The 24,692-nt window shown below is 34.4% G+C and overlaps 1 protein-coding gene across 1 annotated transcript in view; it reads right to left on the reverse strand.

The window, feature by feature from the left end:
• Nucleotides 1–24,692, reverse strand: part of Nrg1 (neuregulin 1) — a 1,005,384-nt gene that overhangs the window by 28,204 nt on the left and 952,488 nt on the right. The window contains 1 exon segment of the mRNA XM_047549469.1: nt 6,867–6,996. Within this exon segment, the coding sequence (XP_047405425.1) occupies nt 6,867–6,996 (130 nt within the window).

Below are 24,692 nucleotides of genomic sequence, written 5' to 3' on the forward strand. Positions count from 1 at the left end.
TGTCACTTGGTAAACTTCACCTGGCAGTGTATACACCAGCTCAGACTTCTGGTCTGTTTTTCTATAGTATTATATTGCAAACCCTGATTTTTCTCAGTCCTTAGCCAGCTTACATTCTGACCAGAACTCGCCTACTCACTGGCTGAGTATCTGCACTGTAGATTATTCTTTTCCCAAAAGTATTGTTACTATTAGTCTGCATTTTTCCAAGATGAATCTTATTCTGTTATCAAACTTTAAGTGAAATTTCTTGAGGTTTGTATATGCTTTTCTAATTTGGGTTTTACACAAATATTTTTTACAGTACCATCTGCAAAAGACATCCATGTCCTCAAGAGAATGCCCTCTTCAACATCATTAAAGAAAATATTAAATATAAAAGTTGCAATAATGTTTCCTTCAGATCCAATCTATACCTCCCCTAACTGTTCAGCTGGTGTATAGCTTTCTTTTTCCTTTTTATTATGTTCCTGGGACAAGATTTCAATTCATGAGATAACAGGATACACATAGTAGCCTCCCTGGATTCATGGGTAAATATTGAGAAAAAAAAACAACAACTAAGTTGTCCTCAGTCTCATCAAATGGTGTAATTCCATGTCTAGGACATACAACTTTAAAACTTTAAAAGAGGGTGGCAATGTTTATGAATGTCCTCCTTCTTGTTTGAACCTTGGTGCCCTTCCTAAAGCTCTGTTTGCACAGCTTGTTCTGAAATGCTCAGCTGCAGACTGAAACCCTTGCCAATGTTTATTTGACATGATGTATCCTTCCATTAGGGGTCAAACAATTTCATCGGATATGGGATCAATCCGCATCCTGAGCATCTCTACGTCACTGTGACACAGTGACATATTGGCTGCTAATGAGTGGTTTGGTCTTCCTCTCTGGAGATGCCCTTCCTTGTCTCATCAAACAGTTTAGGGGTTCAGAGGAGATTTTTCCTCCTATCTACTAGCTTCATTTTATGATAAAACATCTAAATATTTCCTTTGTACTTCAATAATTCAATATAAATATTTTGAAATGTTGCAGTTTATTTCAAATAGACAGTATGTGCTTCAAGGTGAGGACTGTGTATTTTTTCTCTTCCAACAGAGCCTCAGCCTCTGACTAGGTTAGGTCCCCATTATCTATTCCCTTAGTTCCCTAATATCCTTCACAGCACTCAGCACATGAATAATTTATAATTAAATCAATTATTTGAAACATGATTGTTATGTGCAATAGCCTATCATCTCCATCAGGCAGAGATCAGCATGGTTTTGTTCATTCCTTTTTCCTCAGCATGAGAACAGAGCTGACTCATGGGAGCTCAATAAATCCATATGGCTGCCTTACTGATTTTATGAGAAAAAAGGAAGAGCCACTTAGAACATTTAGTCAGTGTACCTGATTTTAGATAAAACTGCAACTAAATTGGTTCCTACAAGAACAAAAGGATTTCTGTTCAATGTACCTTGGAGAATCAAAGTCAAAATGAGTTCATAAATATCTAGTAAGCACATAGAAGGACCATATATATATATATGTGTGTGTGTGTGTGTGTGTGTATGTGTGTGTGTGTATGTAGGTACCTCCCATCTTTCCAAATATATATATGTAGGACAGAAAAGAAATTAGAAGACATGGTTGGCTAAAGAGCTCAGTGTCCATAACCACAAGAGTTCTACCACTTTCTCTCAAGCACTCAAGAGCAGAGAAGTGCTATAGGGATATGTAACATCCATTCAAAGAAAGAGCTCCTCCAGGGCTGGAATTGGAGTCTGCAGTGTGTTCTACCAGACTGGAATGAATTCCAACCTGGTACGTGTCCCTTTATCTGTTTCAAAGTTCTCTTTTTACAGCCATGATGATGAATCTAGGGTACACAATTATGAGTTTGGTTAATTATGTTAATTCAGCTACTACTAATTATTATATGTGTTATCATCATTAGTATGATAGTATTTATAAAACTTTAACCTTAGGTAGCATCTTTGACTTTCTCACCATATCTTACTTAGACCCAAATTTCTCCAGCCTGCTTGGTTAACCATCTGCTACGTACATGGTGCCAGTCTCCTGCTCTGGAAGTTGCTATACCTTCCCGTGAACCACAGGACCCAAAGTCCTTTGCCTGCCCTTCAGAGCTCAAAAACTTGCTCCCCATCTTAGTTTTACTTTTCTTTCTTCCTTCTTTTTTTTTTTTTTTTAACTTGCTAGAATAGAGCAGGTGGTCTAGGTAGGCATGTCATTGCATTTCAGTGAAAAGATTATTGCAACCTCAATAATGCCTGGTATTTAGAAAGATTCCACAAATGATGGTCATGTTTATAAAGTTTTCTCTAATTTATTTTAGTCTTTTCTTTCCCTTCTTTAAGTTCTTATTCCTTAATTATCAGCATTATACCATTTATAATATGTTCACGTAATTACTTAATTTCCTTTAGCTGTTTCATTTTCTTAAACAGACTAAGTTTCTAGGGACCAGAGAGATGTCTTATATTTATGTTTTAAAAAACGTGTGCTATATAGCTGATCAATAAATACATGTTAATTAATATTTCACTTACTGAGTTTAATTTATAGCATGTTAGTGTGACTTAATCTCCTATAGTTACATATTTTTCATGACTATATTTGTCTCTTACTAATGTATAATATGACATATGCCTACATGGTTTCATAAATATTAATCTACAAAAATCACAAAAGTCCGTATTTGTAGGTACCATCTTTCCAAATATAGTTTGCTTGGTTTCCTGTTTTGTTTTTGCATAGAAGGAAGTTAATGATCAGAGATATATAATGATCTGTCAACTAAGAAGTTACAAAGCAAGCTTGTGGAGTCACAAAAAACAAAACTCAACTACCGATGTTAAAAAGAAAAAAAAATTGGGATTAAACATGATAACACTGTTAGGACAAGTGTATTTATTTTTCCAATGCCAACAGAGACAATGTAATACTACCATTTACTTTTTATTATAAGGGAAAAAAAAACCCCTCTATCCCCAGTGTTAAAAGTACTTTAACAGAAATGAACTCATTTAATTTCACTGATTCCCTAGGAAAAAAATTTGGAGAACCTATTAACTCTATCTATAAATAAAGATATTGTCCAGAGAGTTGAAGTAAAAGGACTCAAGACATTTCACCAAAATTGGCGGTTAAAACTCTAATCCCTTCATGATGAAGCCCCATCTGTCCACTTGGACAATGTATCAGGTTTATACATACAGCCTGATATGAAAATAATTTTCAGATAAAAAAATCACATTAACATCTTCCAAAATACCTCCTACTGAAACTGTTCAGAAGAACAGATATAAGAAGGAAAACAAAGAGGGAAATCTGGATCATTTCATATTCAGTGATCTTGTTTCTTTGAGCTACATGACTACATACACAGCATCAGAAGGTGAAAACTGGAATTAATCGTTCCTTCTCTTTATATAATCTGGAATAGTGACTATATTTTTTCCTTGGGATCAATTTTTAAATTACTGTTGAGCAAAGAGAAATATAAAAGATGAGAACCATACTGGAATCCCCACATGGTGCCCAGGGGGATATCTGAGGAACCACTCAGAGAAGTATTCAACTGTTACATGCTTAATCCATTTGTAACACCTTATTCTAAACAGAGGGACAAAAGAGATTTGCTGTAAAATCTTCTTCAACTCCCAAGAAGACAACAGTGGATTAGGTGACCAGAGAGACTACTTGGAAACTTCCACGCTTGTGGTGTTTCTGAGTCATCTCTTCAGTCAGAAATAAAGCTGACTTTGAATGATGTGGCTCATGCCTCAGCAATGTTTTGCTCTACACAGCTGGGCCATATGGAAACTATGAACTGGCCTCATAGACACAACCACAATGAGCCAATGCAACATTTTTATGTTTTCTGTTTCTGTTCAAGTGGCCTAGTGAACAATATATTATCCCAACACATGGTATGTTATGTGACTTTGTTTAAATTCTGAGTAGTGATTATTTTTAATGTTATAGATGTTTTTTATATAGGGACTTTTAAAAATAAAGACTCTTTAAACAACAATAACAAAAATGGCCAGAACTATTTTGTATAGAAATAAACTCCAATTCTTCCTTCAAGTTACTGGCTTACTTAAATACACTAATAAAGTCATCTATCAAAATTATAGATATCAAAGATTTTCTCTCCAAAAGGACACTGTAGTAATATATAACAACTTCCTAAAACATTTTAAGTACAAGGCAACATTTTAAGAAAGAGAAAAAGAGAGAAAGGAAGCAAAATTTTTTCTGAGAATTTGAAGGCAAGTGTGATCCACTAGACAATTAGTTTGGGGGATGCAAAGTGTTCATTCATGCTTTGCTGCTTTAATTATTTAATTTAATTTAACTATTAGACAAGTAACAAACGGTTCACTTTAGGATTAAAAAACATATGGCAAGTATCTTTTTCTGGATTGGGCTTAAAATTGAATGAGAAACTGTGTGGGTGAAGAAAAATTACAGTTGTTGGCACAATACCAAGATGGAATAAATGAACAGCACTTATGTGATTACATGTTTTGTATAGGATGTGGGAGGGTTTCAGATAGCTGAAATTAATATATGGAAAATAACTGCATGGGTTCCTTGGAGGTATTCAGTAACTATCATATGTACTCACTCAGCTTATAAATCTTTACAAAGGCTATGATGAAAAATGATCATATTTCATTATTATAATTAAAATACAGAGGTCTCAGATGTGTTTCTCAGGGAGTAAACTACAAGACATAGATAATATGAATACAATTGTTTAAAAGGGGGAAGAATTTAAAAAACTATGATTTAAATGTTTTTTACAAAGAGATTTATTAAAAATTAGAAAAGAAAACAATTTTGACCATGTAATAAATTAACTTCATATTTTACAGATTTATAATTTCCAGTTTCTGGTATTTTCTATTTTGATTTGAGAAAATCTTATAGGAAATGATAAAATTTGTTCATGCCAATTCACCATGATAAATATGGGTCTGTCATATTTGCACTATATTCATGGTGAGTCAGTAGAACCAAAGACTGAAACTGACAAATTTTTGTTCTGACACAGGCATACAGAGAAGAATAATGTTAATTTTCAAAAAGTGACAAAAAATTAATTTTAAGCAATAATTATAGATGAAACGTGAGATAACTCAGAACTAAAGGAAATTAATCTTTTTTTCTACATACTCTTCCATTTTTATCTTGCTTTACAAATTTTATGACTTTATCTACAATTTTACTTTGGCTTATGGCTATTATCTCCATGAAAGAGACATCTACTAATTGAGATTAGAATTTTTTTCTAGTATACTCTTGTATTTATCCTAACAGGTTCTATTTACTTTTTGTAAATTGTCTTCATTCATAAAATCAGCAGTACAACCACCCAAATGTGTCCTCTTGTGGCACTGCTTCTACTCTTTAAAAAGAACTCTGGGAGCAAAAAAGAAATAGTTCTGGAAGATTCTTATTCACAGCCACAAGTTCCCTTGGGACACACTTATAGAGACACCTATTATGACAGCTCAGGGGACAGTAAAATATTTCCTACAAAATGCCATTTTTGTTTGATATTGAATTTTGAAAAAAATGTCTTAAGATGCACTTTATTATTAACAAGTATAATTAAGCTTTCTTAAAATGAATACAACATTTGTATTGTTATAATGTAAAAGGCCTTGTTAATTATATCCTGTGCCTTTTCCTTCATGCGAACTCAACTGCCTTTCTAAAAGACTTGCTCTTCCTTGTCAACCTTTAAGTCACATGCCAATATTCTAGAGCAAGACACTGTTTTTATTTTTCCTCTTTTAGGACTAATCATTACTTTTAGAACAACACACACACTGCATGTTTGAATTATGAAGTGCCTGCAAAATGTGTTAGATGCTCTACAGTACATTTTTAAAGGAACTGCTCTTTAAATGCTTTGCTTTTGGGACACCACTATTAGTAAACAGCAAAATAAATATTTTTTAATCATATCAGTAAAATAAGAAGCATCTTTTACCAACATCAACTTATGAGTTCACATACTACATGGAAAATATATATGAAGAGTAGACCTGAAATGCACGGCACGAAAACCACATTTCAATAAACCTTATTAATTTTTACTATAAGGTTTAATTGTTTAATTCACTGACAATACCTTTGTTTTATGCTTCCTGGTAAGAGAGTATAAATTTGATCCTTCTTGATGGTGTATCAATTCCTCCACGTCATTGGAAAAAAGGGACAATCTAGATATATCCATAGATCATAGCAGTGCATGAAAGAACACTGCCTGTTATACACTGTGATGTCACACACACTGAGCACATTTCTGAACACATGCAGTGATTTGTTTACCCACTATTAATATCAACCTAAAGTTCATATTATAATATGACGGATATATTAATAAAGAACCTTCTGCCCTTCTGCTTCCTTTAGTTGTCCTACTTATTTTGCAGGTGATCACTGGACTAAGAGAAGAATATTATCTTACAGCTCAGGATGGAGCAGTAGGTATCAAAAGTTATAGCCCCCAGTGATATTTGCACATCTCATTGTAACAATGAGGAAAACCACAAAACCACAAGGAAAAGCAACACAACAGATATAAAGGCCAAAAAAACCCAAACCAAACACAAAAAACAAAATTCCACATACACTAAAAAAAGTAAAACCAATTCTGAATATAACAGAGGAAATAACAAATGGTGTGAATGTTTCAAAACACTCTACAAATTAAACAGCATTATTCAACAGGATGCAACAGAATTGGAAAAAGAAGCAACAATCCATGTCATGAGACATGGAATCACTCAGAATAAGAAGCTATGGATATGAGCCACAGAGAGGGTTTCTTTTCTTACTTGCACAAGTATCTTGAGGGGTTCGAAAGGTCTTTCACCATGAAGCACTCGCCTCCATTCACACAAAAAGTTTTCTCCTTCTCTGCACATTTTACAAGATGGCTGGTCCCGGTGGTAGATGTAGATGTGGCTGGATAGGAGATAAAGAAGAGGAAAGGTTCACATCTGTTTCTGGCCCCTTCTAAGCAGCCATTCATCTTAAATTATCTTCAAAGGAAGAGTAAATATAAAGTAAAGTGAACTTCACCAATTTCAGATTTGACAAACGATAGAGAAGAAGTTAAGTGCTTTCTGGGTGTAATTACATACAGCAAAGCTACAAAAGGTGTAATTACAGAGTTAATTGAATTCTAATTGAATAGGAAAAGGGGATCAACATTTTTTACATACAGTATTATACCTTTTAAGGTAGTTGGAAAAGAGGGTAGTTATTAAGTAAAATTCATTTTCCAGGAAGGCTCAGAGTTAAGATATCAAGTCATGTCTATGAAGTTCAACCTTAATGGCAACAAATTGGCAAAGGTATTTATTTTGGAAATTAGGTTTAACGTGTATATTGACTTTATGGGTTTTTTTTTTTGACAATGTATAGCAAAGAAAAATATTAGGTGGTTTATGTGTTCCAAATGAAAAAATTATTAATTGAATATTATATATTAACATACAAGTCTGAAGACATTTTCCACAATTTCTAGTCTACTATTCTACTTGGAAAGTCTGTTTGATGTTTGATTGCCAATATATTTTTGCAGAAATGGAAAGACAGTGTAAATACGTCTACAAATGTAAAATAAAGCACTACAAAAAGTATCTTAAATTAGAAACATACAAATAAGTCTTTAAATTTTGTCTCCAATATCTTCATGTGATAACTTGACATTTTACTTCTTAAACTTCACAGTTATGTGGATATAAAGTTGAAAATGCTGCCTATGCCATTGAGGGGACAAATTAAATAAACCTTGAAGGGCATTTTAGTATCAGGACTTCTCCTCACTTACATCACTGGAAACTGAACAGTGCTCAGCCTCAATCAGAAAAAGTCTAATTTCCATAGTGTTTAACACTGACATTGTCAGATAAGAAGCAAAATGAACAACAAGCCAGCAAAGACTCTGTTTACTCTTTCAGGAAAAAAAAAAAGAAGTCCACATTGAGACATTTTATTCTATCTACTGGTTCATTCCTATACATTTTTAAATTCTTGCCTTCCTTACCAATTTCTAATTATATTTGCATGTGTTTCACATTCTCTCACTTATGCTTACTTGACCTGTCATGTACTGTTTTTCCATTTTATTCTGCCATTCTTTTTCATTTCCACCAGAAGTTCATATTTTGTTATGACATTCAACCTAATTTATCTGCTCTTCTTGGTTTTTATTCTACTGTTCAGAATACTCAACATCTGATTAACTTTTCAGTTTCTTAATTACTCATAGGCTATCTTGTCTCTTAGTCTCCTGTGTTAGAAGTAATAGCAAAAGACTGTCAAAACAATGTGGACTCTTTTTCAAAACCCTTCTACAAGCTTTGTGTCCTAAGCCACCCAGCTGCTCAGTTTTCCCATGTAGAACACAGGAGTAATGACAATCTTAGAGAATTTTTTTTTTTTAGAGATTATAAGTAATCTAGGTAAAGGAACTGGCACAAAACTAGCATTTAGTGAATGATAGCAAGTAGAGATGAATTTTAATTCTGGTACTCAATAATCATAAAAAAAGCGTGACAATGGATATCTGGTGTTTCAAGGATGCATGCTGTTCTGCCACTCTTGAAACATCACTGCAAAAATTAAGAATTGGGACAATTTTAATTTATTTATGCATTTATATATGTGTGTGTGTGTGTGTATATATATATATATATATATATATATATATATATATATGCATTTATCTATTTATTTAGTGTTTGTGTAGAGCTAGGGATTGAACCCAGGGCCTTATGAATGCTAGGCAAGCACTCTATCACTGAGCTACATGCTCAGCCTACATCAGTTTTTTAATTACTCCAACAAAAAGACTGTTTCTCATCTTTTTCAATATGAATTTCTAAGTATCCTTTACACGTCTACCAGTCAAACAAGGAATAAAAGACTATGAGAAGAGGTGATTTTATCATCTGTTATCAGTTATACTGATATAGTATTTAACATCTTTATCAGAATGAGGGGAATGTAATTTTCATCTTTTGGTCTATAAAATCATAGACTAGACAACATTATACTACATCACACAGCACTTAATTTTAACATAATATTATGTCTTCATGTGAAAAACTGTGGTGCTAATATATCAATATTTTCATCCATGGCAACTGCTTTTAAAAGATATTAGGGAGCAGGTTGCCTTAACTGGGTCAGGTTTTGTGTTTAAGACTTTCAACTGCTGACAGCATTCCATGCAAAGACAAATTGGGCTGGGTCTGTTTTCTGCCCAAAGCAACAGCACTGATGGGACCACCTGCAGTGTGCTGTCACCATGTTCTCCTGCAGGGTGATGCTGAACCACAGGGAAACCCTAGTGGCATCTGAATCCCTGACAGGTTGCTAAGGAATTTCCTTCACCCAACTGAGCAGCAGACACTAAACAGGCTCTTTCACAAAAAATCTTGAGACTTTTACTAAAAACAAAAGGAAACTTCCCACCCCGTAATGCAGACACTACATATAAATTGTAAACTAACAATAAAAATTAGCTGATCTTGTGAGATTATCAAAATAAGACTAATAAATGTACATTAAAAGTGGAAATAACTATTTTTTGTCCTTAAAAAACAATTCTTCCTGAAATGATTATCTTTTTATGATGCAATCTTGAAGCACCTAGCTCTGACATAGTCTGTTGAAAAAATTTTAGATCATTAGTTTAAAGTAATAATGGGACATTTGATAGTAAAAAGGATTCTTAGAGGGAAATGAAGTAGCAACTATCTCACACAGTCATAGACTGTTGTGGTTAGCCCTTTTATCCCTTAGCAGCCTTGAGATTTAAAAAAAAAAAAAAAAAAGAATCAGGAATTGTAAAACAGCAATTGACTCCCAGGTGATGCAAAGTGTGAATGGAGTGGATACAGCTGGTCTGAGCCAACAGCAGACAACAAGAAAAAGCTGTGATTGTCAGAAGAACCCAGGATCGAGATGGTGCTATCTATACACACACTTTTCAGATTTTTGCCAGGTTTCTTTCTCCTCTCCTTAGTTGAACACAGTGTGCTGTTGTGCTGTTAATCCTAAGCAAGTCTATAAATTTTCCAGTGCTATCCTTTCTCTTTGGCTTACGTTGTATACTGTATTGCTAAGTCAGTTCCCATTTGGTAATTCTGCCCCCAAACAATAAAACAAACAAATCAAGCTATGCACATTCCATTCCCCCCCCCCCCCGGGGAGTTAGAAGGAGACTTTAGAGATAATGCTAAAGATTTTGCAAGTAGAATGCATTTCAATGTATAAAAGATGGCCCCCAGTAGTTGTTCTGGGAAGGCAGTAAAATAGATTTTGCTTATTCAGTGCTTAATAAGCCCTGTCTCCCTTGGCTTTGTGAGTAGTTTGACACAATTTAGGTGTTATCTTCTAATCAGTGCTAAATGAATGGCAATTAAGAACACTGCTAAACATGACTCCATCACTTTTACATTTGCCATCTGTATGGAGTCTTTATCACAAACACACTTTCCTTGGTAGGTTAGATACTACAATACTGTAAGGAAGAAAGAATAAATAAAGTGGTAATTTATTAGCAAAGAATGTCTTTGTCTCTAGAACCAGTTTGTCTTGGCAGCACAGATCAGAAAAAGTGATCGTCCCCATGGAGATAGGACAGTTCTCTTAGTTGAGGATTGGAGATTAAGATAACCAGTTAGAAACTGTAAAATTCTTTGCTGCACTATAGGACTCCCCATTTCTTTTCTTACTTCCCTCTTCTTTCTAGCCTGATTTCCTCCTTTCCTTCCTCTCTCCCTTCTTTCCATTTTCCTTCCTCCCCCCATTCCTTCCACTCTTCTTTATAGACTGCCCATTATGTGCAAGAAATAATGGTAACAAATAAATTTACTAGAATTAAAAATTCTGAAAAAAATGACACTAAAAGGGAACCTTTATAGATAAGATGTAATGAAATGAATACTGAAGCTACTCATCTTGAAAAGAATCAAGTCTAAGTGCCAATACTAGCTGTGTAATTCCTGCCTGGTGACCTACCTCAGTAAATTCAGCAGCACAAGTAAGACATCCAGTGTTGTGAAGTTTGTTAAAATACATTGGGCCACAACACTGCACACAGATGCATGCTACAGTTACTACTATTAATGGCATCAATATTGCACAGAAAAAGGAAAAAAAAATCTGTAAAGGTTCTGGAATCTTAAAAAATTAAATCTCAAGTGTTATTTTATAGTTAATTCTTGTGTAAAAAAGAACTGAGAAGGTCTATTTTAGAAGGGAAATCATCAAAATAGTAAATCACTAAGAAATATCAGTAATCTACTCTAATTTAACTTTATTGTAACGGCCTCTCAGCAACTTATAACCACTAAATTTGCATATAAATAAAACTGAGGAACAATGTAAGAAAGAAAACTAACATCTTGGTTACATGATTATTTTGCACTGTCAAAATCTACATAATTCTGCAATACTTATGATAACATTTCCAAGTTATATGCATTAAGCATACTTACAGTAATGTATGTAATTATAACAGTTTAAAAACTACAAAATATCTTAAAGTAGTGGGTGTCTATAGTATATGGAATATAATATAAACTTTGTTTATAACTTAACATTCGAGAAATCATACCTTTACTCACTATTGTAACTATACTTAATAAAAACTTAAATAATAATTAAGTGTTCTCTGTTCATTACTAATTATTTCCTCCAAGAAACAACAGAGTATTTCCTGCAGGGAGACAGGTATTTTTCTGCTCAAGACAGGTTAAAAAAAATGAAATAATGCTGAAAAAAGGATGACTTACTTCCTTGTTTCTTTTAAATGGTGTTTTCCTTGTCAGTGAAGTAGACAACACCAATAGACCAAGACCATTACACAAATGCAAACTGCTGATAAGAAGTCATTCTTTTCTTCTTTGACAATTAGCAGGAATTAGCATGAATAAACAGTTTATACCCCAAGGAGCCATCAGGAGATCATGTCTTTCCTGATGAACTAAGTTTTAGGACAATTCGTAATGATTTTCTTATAGAAAATTAAACTAACTGCACAGTTATATCAATGAAACATACATTTTTAATATACTGATGTTAATCAGCTAATTACTGCAAAACTATGGACTTTTTTGCCTTACCTGTGATATCTTCAATGCCTATGTATTTAGAAATCTGCATGCTTTCTTGCACTTTGATTTTCCAGTTTAAAAAAAAAAAAAAACCAAAATGATTATTCTTGCTCAGAATATGGCTGCCCCACAATTAGGTACTTAAAGCACCTGCCTGGTGTGAAGAATGTTTAGGTGGCTCCTGAAGCAGAAGCTGAGCAGTTTAGGCTCTGCTACCTCATGCTGCTTCTTTAGATGCCAAGGGAATGATAGGTGCAGTCATTAATTTTCCAAAGGGAAAGTCAGAGCCAGACTGGGAACCACTGAAGCACTGTCATTCTGGGTTGGCACTTATTTCCATGGAGCAATTCAATCCTTTGCTGAATAGCAAATAGGTACTTGCAAAGGAAAAAAAAAATGACAGGAGGTGATAAAAGACATCCTTCCAGACTTGGAGTTACCAGAGCCCAAACTGTAACTGAAAGTAATAATCCACTTCTCTTCACCTCCCTTATATTGAACTCTGATAAAGAAACCAAAAAGGGGTCTTGAGAGTAGAGCTCAGAGGTAGAGCACTTGCCTAGCATGTGCAATGCCCTGGGTTCCATCCCCAGCACTGCAAAAAGAGGGGTTAGGGGAGGAAGCCAAGAAGAACTATCCTGAGACACCATAAATGGAACCAAAACTTTCAAAAGCAGAATTAGGGCATCTGATTTCATGGGCCTTTCAACTTTTCTCTAAGCTGGAACCACTTAGGGGTTTTGTAGACTACCTACAAGATGGAAGGTTAACTGATTTCGCTGATGAACTTGGGCTTTTTATACCACTTAGACACATACAAAATGGTAGGACTAGAAAAGACCTGAGCACATTTTATAATTTATCCTCTACTTTAAAAGAAGATACAGATCATCTCAGAAGAGTAGTTCTTCAGTCTTTAATAAAATCCCTTTAGCCAAGAATTCACAAATGTGTACACAGGAAGGCTTCCCAAGGTCATAGCCTAAGTGAATTAGGAAATACCTGTCTTTTGTTTTGGCAAATGCATATTGGGTCTGAAGCAGGTTAATAAGGCTGACTTCACATATCTCTCTTCCTTACAAGTTCTCTGTGAAGAGTCTGATATTATTTCTTCCTTCTTTAGCAGAATGAAAAGTGACCTTTGGGTGTTTTTCCTCATAAAACAAAATTATGTTTTTTGTTGTAACATTGATGTCATTTGTAGCTAAAGAGAAACTGGATTCTAAATTCCCAGAAGTTGCTGAGCAAATGATTTGGTGTCATTAGACAGTGTTATCCTTAGGAAAAATGATCACCAGGAAAGGCTATTTCTCACACATACATGTTGTTGGCTTTTTTTTTTTTTTTTTCCTGACAGAACATTTAATGCAGGACATAGTCTAATCATTCTACTCTGCTGCTTAGAGAGCAATATCACAATGACATCTTAGAGGATGTCATGGCTTTTCAATGAAGAGAAGAATATTTTTGGATATTTGCTTGGGTAGAGCTACAACAAGAAAGCTACATTTTCTTCTTCATAAAGTCAATAATCTTTCCTAGCTAGGAAGAAATATCCAGTTCAGTTATATACAGTTCTGCTATATAATTTCTACTAATCATGGACAGTTTTATATGAGTATAACATTTCCATAGTCAGGAGTCCACAAACTTTCAAGCTGTCTCTTGAATCTATTTCCATCAATACATATTCCAAAGGAGTATAATCCATCTAGCTTGCAGAGCAAATATTAGCAATCCATTTGACTGGCTTAATTTGATGTATTCAGAGATCTCAAGGCTAAGTTTGAAACTGCACAATCTTTATTATCCTCTGCATTTTCTATGGGGATCAGTTTGGATGGGAGAAGTTCATACAAATGTAGGAAATGTTAACCTGTCAATGTCCTAGCTAGTCAAAAACTGAACACAAACAAAACAAATCAAAATAGAGGCCTGAACTCTCAACAATGATCAAGGATTCAGTTATTCAGTCAGTGACTGAAATTACCATCTGACATTTAAGAAGATAGGTTAATTTATTCATCCACTAAATACCTTTATAAATGAAAGCAAATGAAAGGTCAAAAGAGTGAAATCATGAAGCAAATTCATTATTATATTCAACAAATTAAACAACAATCATGGCATATCAAAATTAGAAGCCATGTGGTCATTTCAATAGATACAGAATCAACATTCAGTGAAATTGTCAATTTCTCTCAAACTATCTATTGAGCATTTTTCTATCCCAAAGCTAAGCTGAATTTAATTAAATATCCATATACAAGTGCAAACATACAGGAAATAAATTAAGTAAGAGAACCACATTCAAAGATAAAATTGAGGGATGCTGTCAGTTAAACCCAGACTGTGTAGAATTCTATAGGACAAATAACTCTATAGGACAAATTCATGAGAGAAAAGAGACAGAGCTAGAACTACAGACAAAGAGTTAACAGAGAAAAAAATCCAAACTATAGGCCCAGAAAAGAAAGTGAAAAGATATGGATTAATCATAATGTACGAACCTTGTTTGGATATAGCACCAGCTATTATGAATATTTATGAGAGGAAATCTGACCACAATATAAATAATAATACTCAGGGATTACCATTAATTATTGTTGTGTCAATTGTATCACAGTTTAAAAACAGAATAGTCCCAATCTTTTAGAAATACATGACGAACATATGAAGATATTAAATGATAAGATGTCTAGTAAGATGGAGGGAAAGTGATCAAGTGGAACAAACTGGTAACTGCTACCATGATAACTGAGGGTGACATGGTTTCACTATGCTCTTCTTTGTACTTTCATGTTTCATATTCATGTTTGAATGTACATTATATATAATCTACATTTAAATATAAGCTCATTTGTACTTAAAATTTAAAAATACAAATATTGAAAGATTTTTCAAAACATGTCTTTATAAAGTAACATTAGAATGATACTCTATATCATCCCAAAATATCTACTTTTAGCCAACAACCTAAATCATGCTTGATGCTGTAACTCTCAGGGAAGTTTCCATGAATGTCAAGAACCAGTCAAGGACATTGACTATCAGAACTACTATTTAAAATTTAACTGAAAATTACAATCAATGCTATAAGGCAGGAGTTAAAAAAAACCACTGTCATATAACTTTAGGGAATTAGAAAACAAAACATTACTTGTCGATGATATGATTAGGAACCAGTATTAACTAATAAAAAAATCCAATGAAATGAAAGGATATCCACAACAAAGAGTATAAATCAATTATGTCATTAAGGAATAAATCTAACAATTAGTGTGCAGAATAGAAAGTATTTTAAAACGGTGATTATTAAAAGGGATAATTAGGCCCATGACTATGGAAAAGAAGACACACTGGTAAAGGGAAAAGCAAATAAATTTGTGAAGGGAGGAGAGGAAATATGCTCAGTGAAGATAGCAGTTCAGTTTGACTAGGACATGGTTAAATAAGGAGAAGTTAATGAAGCTATAAAATATTATTATTATTAAAATAATAATCAGAGAAGTCCTTGATACCCCTGGATGAAACTAAGGTTTAATATGTAGACCACAAAGTTAACTTTTTGAGTAAGCTTGTGATTAATAAGATTAATGGCCTATTTCTTCATCTTTGGAAAAACAGAAAATGGAGGTAAGAAGATCAGTAAGGAAATAATTCCAAAGGTGTGGTAGATGAGAGAGAGAGAGAAGGTGTCCAACCAGCAAGATAAGGACAGGAAAGAAGAGGGATCATAATTAGGAAAAAGCACTACTTTGTATTTATATACATTAAAAATAGGCAGATGCTAAGTGGTAGAGTTCATTTGTAGCTTACACCTTGTATTGCACCTCTTTAGGAGGTATTAAAACTGCCTGACACACCTTTTCTCTTTACTCTTTACACAATCAAGGAAACACCCACCATATTAGTAGACAGAGGTCCATTCTCCATACTCAATACTCTTCAGGAGAAGCAATGTGGGCTGAACCCACATTACTTATGCTTTCCTAGTTTGCCTCTATCACGTGTCTGTTGATACAGAGGATTCCACTAAGAATACATGGCACTGGGGCTGAGGGTGTAGCTCCATGTACAGCACAGGCATAGCTGTGTACAGCCCTGTGTTCAAGCCCCAGAGTGAACAGACATGAAGATGGTACTACAGTTGGTTTGAAATGATGTTTATTAATCAGATGATATCCACAGTCATGTTTTTATGCATTAGGAAAGCATCTTCATGACAAAAAATGATTTCTGATGAATGTTTTAAATAATTTAAAACTCTCAGTGCTTGGCATCAAGAAGCCTCCTTAAGAATATTGCAAAAATGATTCTAGGAAATACAGACATACTTTTCCAAATATTTTAGGTCTGAGCCAGGCATCCTTGAACAGTGGCTCTGAACAGTGGCAAGGAGCCTGAATAACATTCCAGGGAACACAGTCCTCAAAGTTCCAAATACACCCCTCTAAAACCTCAGAGTGCACACTGCTATGTGGTATTTAGCTAAATTACTGCAATTCAGTGTTTATGTGATACTTGTGGACATAAATAGCCAGTTTCCGTTTTCATAAGCACAACATTTTCCTTACAGAGGACAAAGGTTGCTGCGTATGAAGGAATGAAGCAGAAACGGCATGCCATAGCATATGAATCTTGCTCTGTAACACTTGGCTAATTTCAGTCCATAGATTTTCTCACAACTCCCAGGAGTTCCTTGTTCTTAGGTTCATAATCAGAGTAGCAAAACTTCCCTCCCTGGAATATGATGTGTTATGAAACCAGTATCTGCAGCTTTTAGGTTCCCAGTACAAATCCTAGTTAACCAAATAAGACATGGAAACTTACTTTTTTTTAATACTATATTGACATGTCGTACATGACCAATTCTAACAGGAATAAAACAAGGTTTTAAGAAAACATAATTTTCAAACGTTTCACCTCAAACAAACTACTTCCTTTTTTTCCTTCTCTCTAAAAGGCTAGTTGATTTTATAATATTTAATTCATAGTAGGTCTTGTTTCTCTAAAGAGAATATTTATTTCGGTCTTGGACATGGAGGTAATATTTTACAGGCAAATCCTGTGCCTTTACAAGAATAGAGCCAAAATGATAAATTAACTTTATCATGTTTGTAAGAGCCTTCCCTGAAACCCTGAGTGATTTTTTCCCTCTCTCCCTTTCTCCCTCCCTCCTTCTGCTCTGTTCCTTCCTTCCTTTCTTTTTCTTATTTTAAATTTCCAAGCTTCTACACTTAAATTTAACAGGCACCTGCTTTCCTACTGTTTGCACTAAACATTTCTTAATGGAAAGTAAACAGGTGCACACATTGAACTCTTTCTCCAAATTACACAACATTTTTTAACAACTGAGTCATGTGTTCAGCATATTCCTATCATCATCTGGCCTTGGTGTGTATATGTCATTTTGTTGTTTGGAAAACCTCATGGAAACCATTGTGGCTATAGATAAACTGAAAAAGTGCATGGGGAAGCACATCCTAAAAGAGGTGAGGCCTTATTTCAGTTTGCCTGGCCACATCCCTGCACCATTAGTAAGAAGGTCCCTTCTACAGGGCATTAGTTACAATATGTGAGCTTTTTTTTTCCTGGTAGTGCTATCTTTGTGCATTAAATCACCTAATAAAATACTTCTAACTCCTGAAACTATTGTAACTCCAAGAAGCTAAGGTCTTCTCCTCTTCTTTTAAATCACAAGCCATTTTTATAGATACTATTTATTATAGATCTTTGCTCTTTCCATCCATTATTACTAAGGGGCTTTGCACTCTAACACTCTCACATGGACCTTCATGGAGCAGGGGAATTAAGGCTGTTCAGTGCTCTAAGGGAGCCACAGGCCCACAAAGCCACCTAATATTCCAAGCATTCAAAATCAAATCCTAGTCTGTCCATTTCTCCAATTTAATTCCTCACATTCCCATAGAGTTTCTGAAGCAGAATCAAATGTCCTCACCTGAGATATGTCATCTGTCCAACAGTAGTTGAAAATACTTGACAATAATACCAAGAGATATGCACACTAGGAATCTGCATTTCTTGGTGCATATAAGCACTGCCAACATCCAGGGAGGAATTTTCCAACCCCCGAAACACAGATTTAATGACTTCCAAAATGCATTAGTGCAGAATCCAAAATGGATTCTGAACCCCACCATAGGAAGAATATAGAAGACAGGCAGGTTCTGGTGATGTTCCAAAAAATTAAAAAAAAAAAACAAAAAACATAGCAGGAAAACAAGATCCTGCTAATAAGAAGAAATCAGACCTCTGCCCCTATTCTGGCTGACTCACCATTTTTCCCTTAAGAAGTCCTAAATTCTGCAGAATTTTGAAATACAGCATATTTTTATTGAAAGAGTTAGAGATTTTTCTTCTTTTCACACCTTTTTGGTGTGTTGTATATTTCATCATAGGGAAGTAATCGTCTCTGAATAAACATCAGTCACAGGAGGAAAGTCTCTTCTGTCCAGGGACTCCTTGATCTTAAAGCCTAAAGCTATGTACCAAACTCTCTAATGCTTGAATTTTTTTCAAAGCCCAAAGAACTCAGGGAAGTGAGTCATTGTTCTACAGAAGTTGCATAAGTCCCAGGAACTAAAATTTATAGTAATAAAAAAAAGGAATTCAGCAATCCTTCACTTGCCCTTTCATATTGTTCTCCATAAAAAGGTCATCAGATACTGTCAGATGTGAACATGGATACATCACAACCACTGGCCTGGGCCTGAGGCTCCTGCATGGGAGTTAACTCCCCACTTGTAGAGTAGTCTGTGGGTATGTGTGTGTGTGCATTCCTAAGGGTGTGGTTTTCCTTTCCTGGAAAAATGAAACTGCCTTGTCACCCATTCACTGAGAGCCTGATTTTGTTTTAGTTTTCTGTAGAGGAAATGACAGGAACTAAAGGATACATTGGTCAACAAGGATGCAAGCTACTTTGTCCTTAACCGTATCACATCACTCCTGTAATCAAAGCTCTCTTCCTACAAGTAGGAATGTGCCCAAGATATCCATTATTTCCACTCTCTTCCCAATTTTGTTTACTAGACTTTTTGTTTGTTTTACTCTAAGCAATTGACATTAGTTTTTTATGAAGTGAAATATAATTTTAAGCAGGATGAATATAAATTGATTCACTAGTTAACAATACTACTAAAATGATTATTTTTTAATGTTTTATAAAATATGATTTTTATCCTTTGCAAATTCAAGCCTCTAAGTATCTGCCATGGCCATCATTTTGTTCATGCATCTGTTTTTACTTGTTGCTTTTAAGTTTGTTTGTTTTTAGGATCAAAAGACCATTTCATCTGTGAATTATTTTAGTTGCAAATAACTAATATGAAGGTAAAGGAGCAGAATAGCAGGGTGAAACAGAATGGAAAATATAAATGAATTCACAGTGTCAAATTATTTCTGCTAAAATCAGAACAAGGCATTTGTAAATCCATAGTAGTAGCCACAAGAAAATACTGGATATACATACTTTAAGAAAAAAACTTATCTATGAATATCAGAGAAAGTAAATAAAAAGTAGCCTGAGGCTGGATGTTTGAAAGAGAAGGAGACACTAGGAAGGATATGCTTAGCAGAAATATGGCACTTCTTAGGACCTAGACCATGAGCCTGAAGTTCAATTCAGTAGGGAAGGTCTAAGAGTAGTTTTGTTAAAGTCAGTATATTATAATAGCCTTCAGGGACTAAAGTTAGGTAGACACTGAAAAGTTAGGTAGACGTTACAGGATTTCTGATGCCCAGGGCTGGTGACTTCCTTTAGTTTATTCCTTCTTGTTGAATGCTCAATATGCCTTAAATGGACCAAAGATAAGCTGCTGTGATTTACTTGCTTCAAATCTTGATGTGAAGTTAGAGATTCCTATATAGAACTATAAGAGAAGATTCATGGCAACAAGGAATAACTTAGGTGAAAATGTCTTAGGTGAAACTGCTGAACAGACATTGTGATCTATGTTTCTCAATCACATTCTGGGGTCAGGTAACCTAAACACATATGCAAAAGTCAAAAGAGAGAAGGTATCTAAGTTAGTAATTGAGCCCTGTGGTCTTCTGACTCATGGCACTAGGACTGCAGGCTCTAGAAAACAATGGTGACCATTTTATTAACCCTGAGAAAGAAGTCAGAAATGATCTAATTCTAGAGATAAAAGATCTGTCCAAGTTAATAAAATTCTTTCTCTATTTTACAAGAAACTCTGAGTAGGCATTGCATGAGGTCAGAACAAAGTTCCAACTGTGCTGAGATCAGAGAGCTACAGGAGCAGAGGTCCAGACAGAAGGAATCCATCACTCTACTAAGTAAGTGTAGGAAACATCACAGAAGACGTGGAAGGCTTAGCTATAACTACACTGAAAGCAATCAGGAGCATTTTATCATCCAAATAACAAGAACATACCCTCAGTGCTCAGTTAAACTTGATGACTTAATAAGGTAAAAGTGATATGTTTGAAGTTAGATGAGAAGTAATCACTTTAATGAGGTTGACATAGATCTTTATGGATTTCCAAAGATAAAATTTGCATGTAGCATTTTCAATTCCCCAGGCACAATTTATGATGAGACAAGTTCCTTAAAAATTATTCAAAAGTTGAATTAACAGGTACAGTTGCTGCCAAATAGGAAGCATTGTGCTAAGTTCCTCTTCATCTTTCTCTCACTCTGTATTTCCAACTCCTTTTGTTAAAAATAATAACAGCAAATTGGCCTGCTTACATTCCAGAAAAAGCTACTAGGTTCTTTAAATACAAGTTCCACTATAAATATCCCCCAAAATGGAAATCAAATTTAAAAATGAAGGTCATATGGATTGAATTGGGTTATCAACATTACCTATGATAGACATTTTTCTGAAACAGGAATTGATGTCTAGAAAATACTGGCTGAGGGTATGGTTTCTCCAAAGAAGAGAGTCTCTCTTCTTCAGAGAGACTGAACCATTAGAGCCATTATTGTCTCAAAGAATACGAGTGAAAGGGCTATGTAGGCTTTACTACTTAGGTACACTCTGTTGACCAACAGCCAGCTTAATGTGGAGCCTTGAAAGTAGTGGCATCTTTCTGGGAGGACGATAACTCCCGTGTTGTCTTTTCTTATTATAGAAGAAACAGGTCTACTTATGCTTCATAGTCATATTTCTAGGACACAAGCCATCAAAAGCTATATTCCAGTGAGTCTGAAAGCAAAATACCAAAGAGCACTTTAAATATGCTCCTAACTCCTATATCTACTGGGTGTGCTGTTTACCACACTCTGGCTTTCAGGTAATCTTCAAGTTACGCTAGAAGGAAAGCACAGAAGAAATGAGTAATGAAGTAGGAGAGCTATTTTGTAACTGCAAAAATGGAGGTAGTCTCTGGATATTTTCTATTTTGTTCCTAAGTATATTCCTTCCTCTTTAGAGCATCACAACTTTATGGCATAGTATTATAGCATCACATCATTTTCTATAGTAAACTTGCTTTTTGAAGTAGAAGTCATATTTATCTGGGTCAGTGGCACCTGCCACTGAAAATGTCAGCTGTAAATTGTAAAGGTATGTTTCTTGCTTTTGTTCTTTTTGGTCCCTCACTCCTTTTATGGGGTGTGTGGGGGAAATACAGATGAAATTCAAGAGTTATCTGTATAGTAATGGCATAAAATTTCTTAGCTAAGGAAAAATAAACTGGTATTCATTAAATACCTACTATGTTCCAGTCATTCTATGATTATCAATAATTCTAGTTCTCATAACAACCCTTTGGAAAAGGTAGCACTTTCTATTTTTCACAGATGAAGAAACTGAGGCTGGAAGAGGTTAAATGACATGCTTGTGTTCTCAGGATAATCAGGTTGACAGCAAGGGCCATATTATATCCACTACAGGATTCTCTTTCATTTCAGGACAACTTATGTGACCTTATAGTTGAAAGCAAACACAAAAACATGCAGAATTGAATCCTTCCTGCAGGCCAGAAGCCATATTCTTCCACCTTCCAGCAAGTATACCTTCTGAAACCTTCCCTATGTTTGCAAATTGTATTGTCAGGGAATGAGACTTCAAATATCACCTTTAGGTTCTGCAGTCTTAGCAGGAGGTGGGAGGCTAATGTTAATCAAATCAACGCTGATTTAGTCTTAATTCAGGCAAAATGCTCAGTCCTCATTATCTAGTATTCTATGCTCTGTCTTAGAATAAAATGGCTCTTTCCTGCAAAGTTTTCCTAAACCAATCCTGAAGAGTTTAGTCTAAATTAGAAAAGTCACCAGAAATTCAGTGATATATGACCACCTGCTACTGAAGAATCATAACAAATTCTATTCAATCCCCAAATTATTTTCATTCTCCTTTTTAACAATATTCTTAGGAAAATTAATTCTCAATTAGTAATGAATTTGAAGTTAGAAGGAAACTATCTTTTTATTTCTTTATGAAGTAAGAGAAATGCACATACATAAAACTGCATGTCCAAATATAAATGTGCTGAGTTATAAACATCTTTGGAGAGTTATAGCAGCAGGAACTATTCCAAATGAAATGCTAAATTTAGTTATGATGTCTGTGCAATATTAAATATTTGCATAAGATCTCTGATTGACCTCAATGCAAAATTAATACCACTAGATCCTTTAAAAGCTGGTTGTATGCAGCAAAGAGATAGGGGAAAAAGAGAAAAAAAGGCCTTTCTGAAAGAGACACAAATAAATTATGTAAAATGAACAACTACTTTCAGTGATGTTTGATGTTAGGCTCCTTTTGTTGACAGGTGATATTCTTTAACCTCATTTTTATATAACATATAAAGCACCCATAACAATTTTAAAATGGGTTCTACAGTAGAACCCCTTTATTGAAAATTAAAATCTGACTGCTAAGTAATTTAAATGAGCAGCTCTTATAAAAATGGACTGTTCTAAGGAGCTTACATAAGACCTCTTTCTTTTGATTAGATTACATGTATTCTTTTAATCAGACTTCTGTATGTATTTACTCCTAACAAAGTAATGCTATAAATCAAAAAGTGGCAGACATAAGGGTTTATTAGTGGCAGATGACTACAAAATTGAAATAAAAATGTATAATATAGGGTTAAGATGCTTACATAGAGTCCTTAATTCAGTAGAGTTTTACTCATTTTTTTATTCAATTGAGTATGTCGAATCTTATCTTAAAGTTTGAAATACTGCAGGGTATTGTTCAAAATAAGTTAAAGTTATGGAAGAAATCTGAAAACCATGGAATTTTCTATTTCTTTAGTAAGATAAGACAACTGAGGTACATAGCAAAACTGTTAATAACTTTTTTAAACTTATAAATGTGTGCAAGAGACATGACTAAAATATTGAACTTTTTACTTTCAAATGCACCATTAACATTTTTAGCTTAGCATCCTTTGTTTCCTAAAAATAAGCAGTTATTATTGAACAGAAATGTCAAGAAATCAATAAAAAGTAATTAGGAGGAGTGTTTAATGTCCTTGAGAAAAGCTTTGAAGGCAAAAAAGAGAAGATTCAGCTTGGTGAATAGTCAACATTCTTATGTTTTCTTCCATAATAAAAAGAAAAGGCAATAACTTAAATTACTTTAAAAAAACATATAAATGTCAAGTGTCACCCTGGGCCATATTGCAGTTAATGTGGTTGCTTTCTATTATAAAAATCCCAAAGTGAAAGGAGCCCTGGAGTGCTGACTCCTCTATGCAGTCAGTATTTGATATACTCTTGCATGGTAACAGCAACAGAGAAGGAAATCTCATTTTAATACTTAAGATGTGTTAGCCAGCCATTAACCATCTCTGAGATAGATAAAAAGGGAAGGACATAACAATTATTGTTGATTTCAATGTGCCAGTGGAAAATACACATATCTCATGGAGCTCTAAAGAATAACCTGTAGGTTCTATATTATTTCCCCAAGTAAATAGAAAGTAAACATTTCAGAGAGATTAAATAGATTGCCAAAGTCTTACAGATGGAAAACAGCAGAGTCAAATTCAAAGAGATCTCTAATGGCAAAGTCCCTGCTTTTCAAGACATTGCACAGGTATTTGAGTATTTTCAAGGGTCGTTCTTATTTTCAGGGTCAAAGGCTCTTTTCAGTATCTATGGAAAGCAATGGATTTTGGTTTACATGTGCAAATAGAATACTAGCATACAATTGTGCAGTTTCATAGACCCTTTGCAATCTGTAGTTATTCTGTGGATCTCAAGTTAAGCATTCTTCATGAGAGGTCTGACTCTAAGACCTTTGACTTGTACAGTTCAGAATATTCAATGACATGATCCATCAGTGATAAAAGAAAAAAACGATTTCCTTTTATTCAATTATTAGCTTTGTTTCAGAGGCCTGTCTCAATGATCTGTTGACTACATTAAAAGCAGATACAAGAAAACTTAAGAATATTACCACCTTTACCACCAATCATGACAAGATAATATAAATTAGGAAATAAAAGTTTAATTAGGAGTATTCTTTGTATTAAGTATAATAAGGGTGATTTAACCTTTAGGACTTTATTACAACTAAT

Source organism: Sciurus carolinensis, chromosome 4, assembly GCF_902686445.1.
Source record: "Sciurus carolinensis chromosome 4, mSciCar1.2, whole genome shotgun sequence".
Taxonomy (NCBI): domain Eukaryota; kingdom Metazoa; phylum Chordata; class Mammalia; order Rodentia; family Sciuridae; genus Sciurus; species Sciurus carolinensis.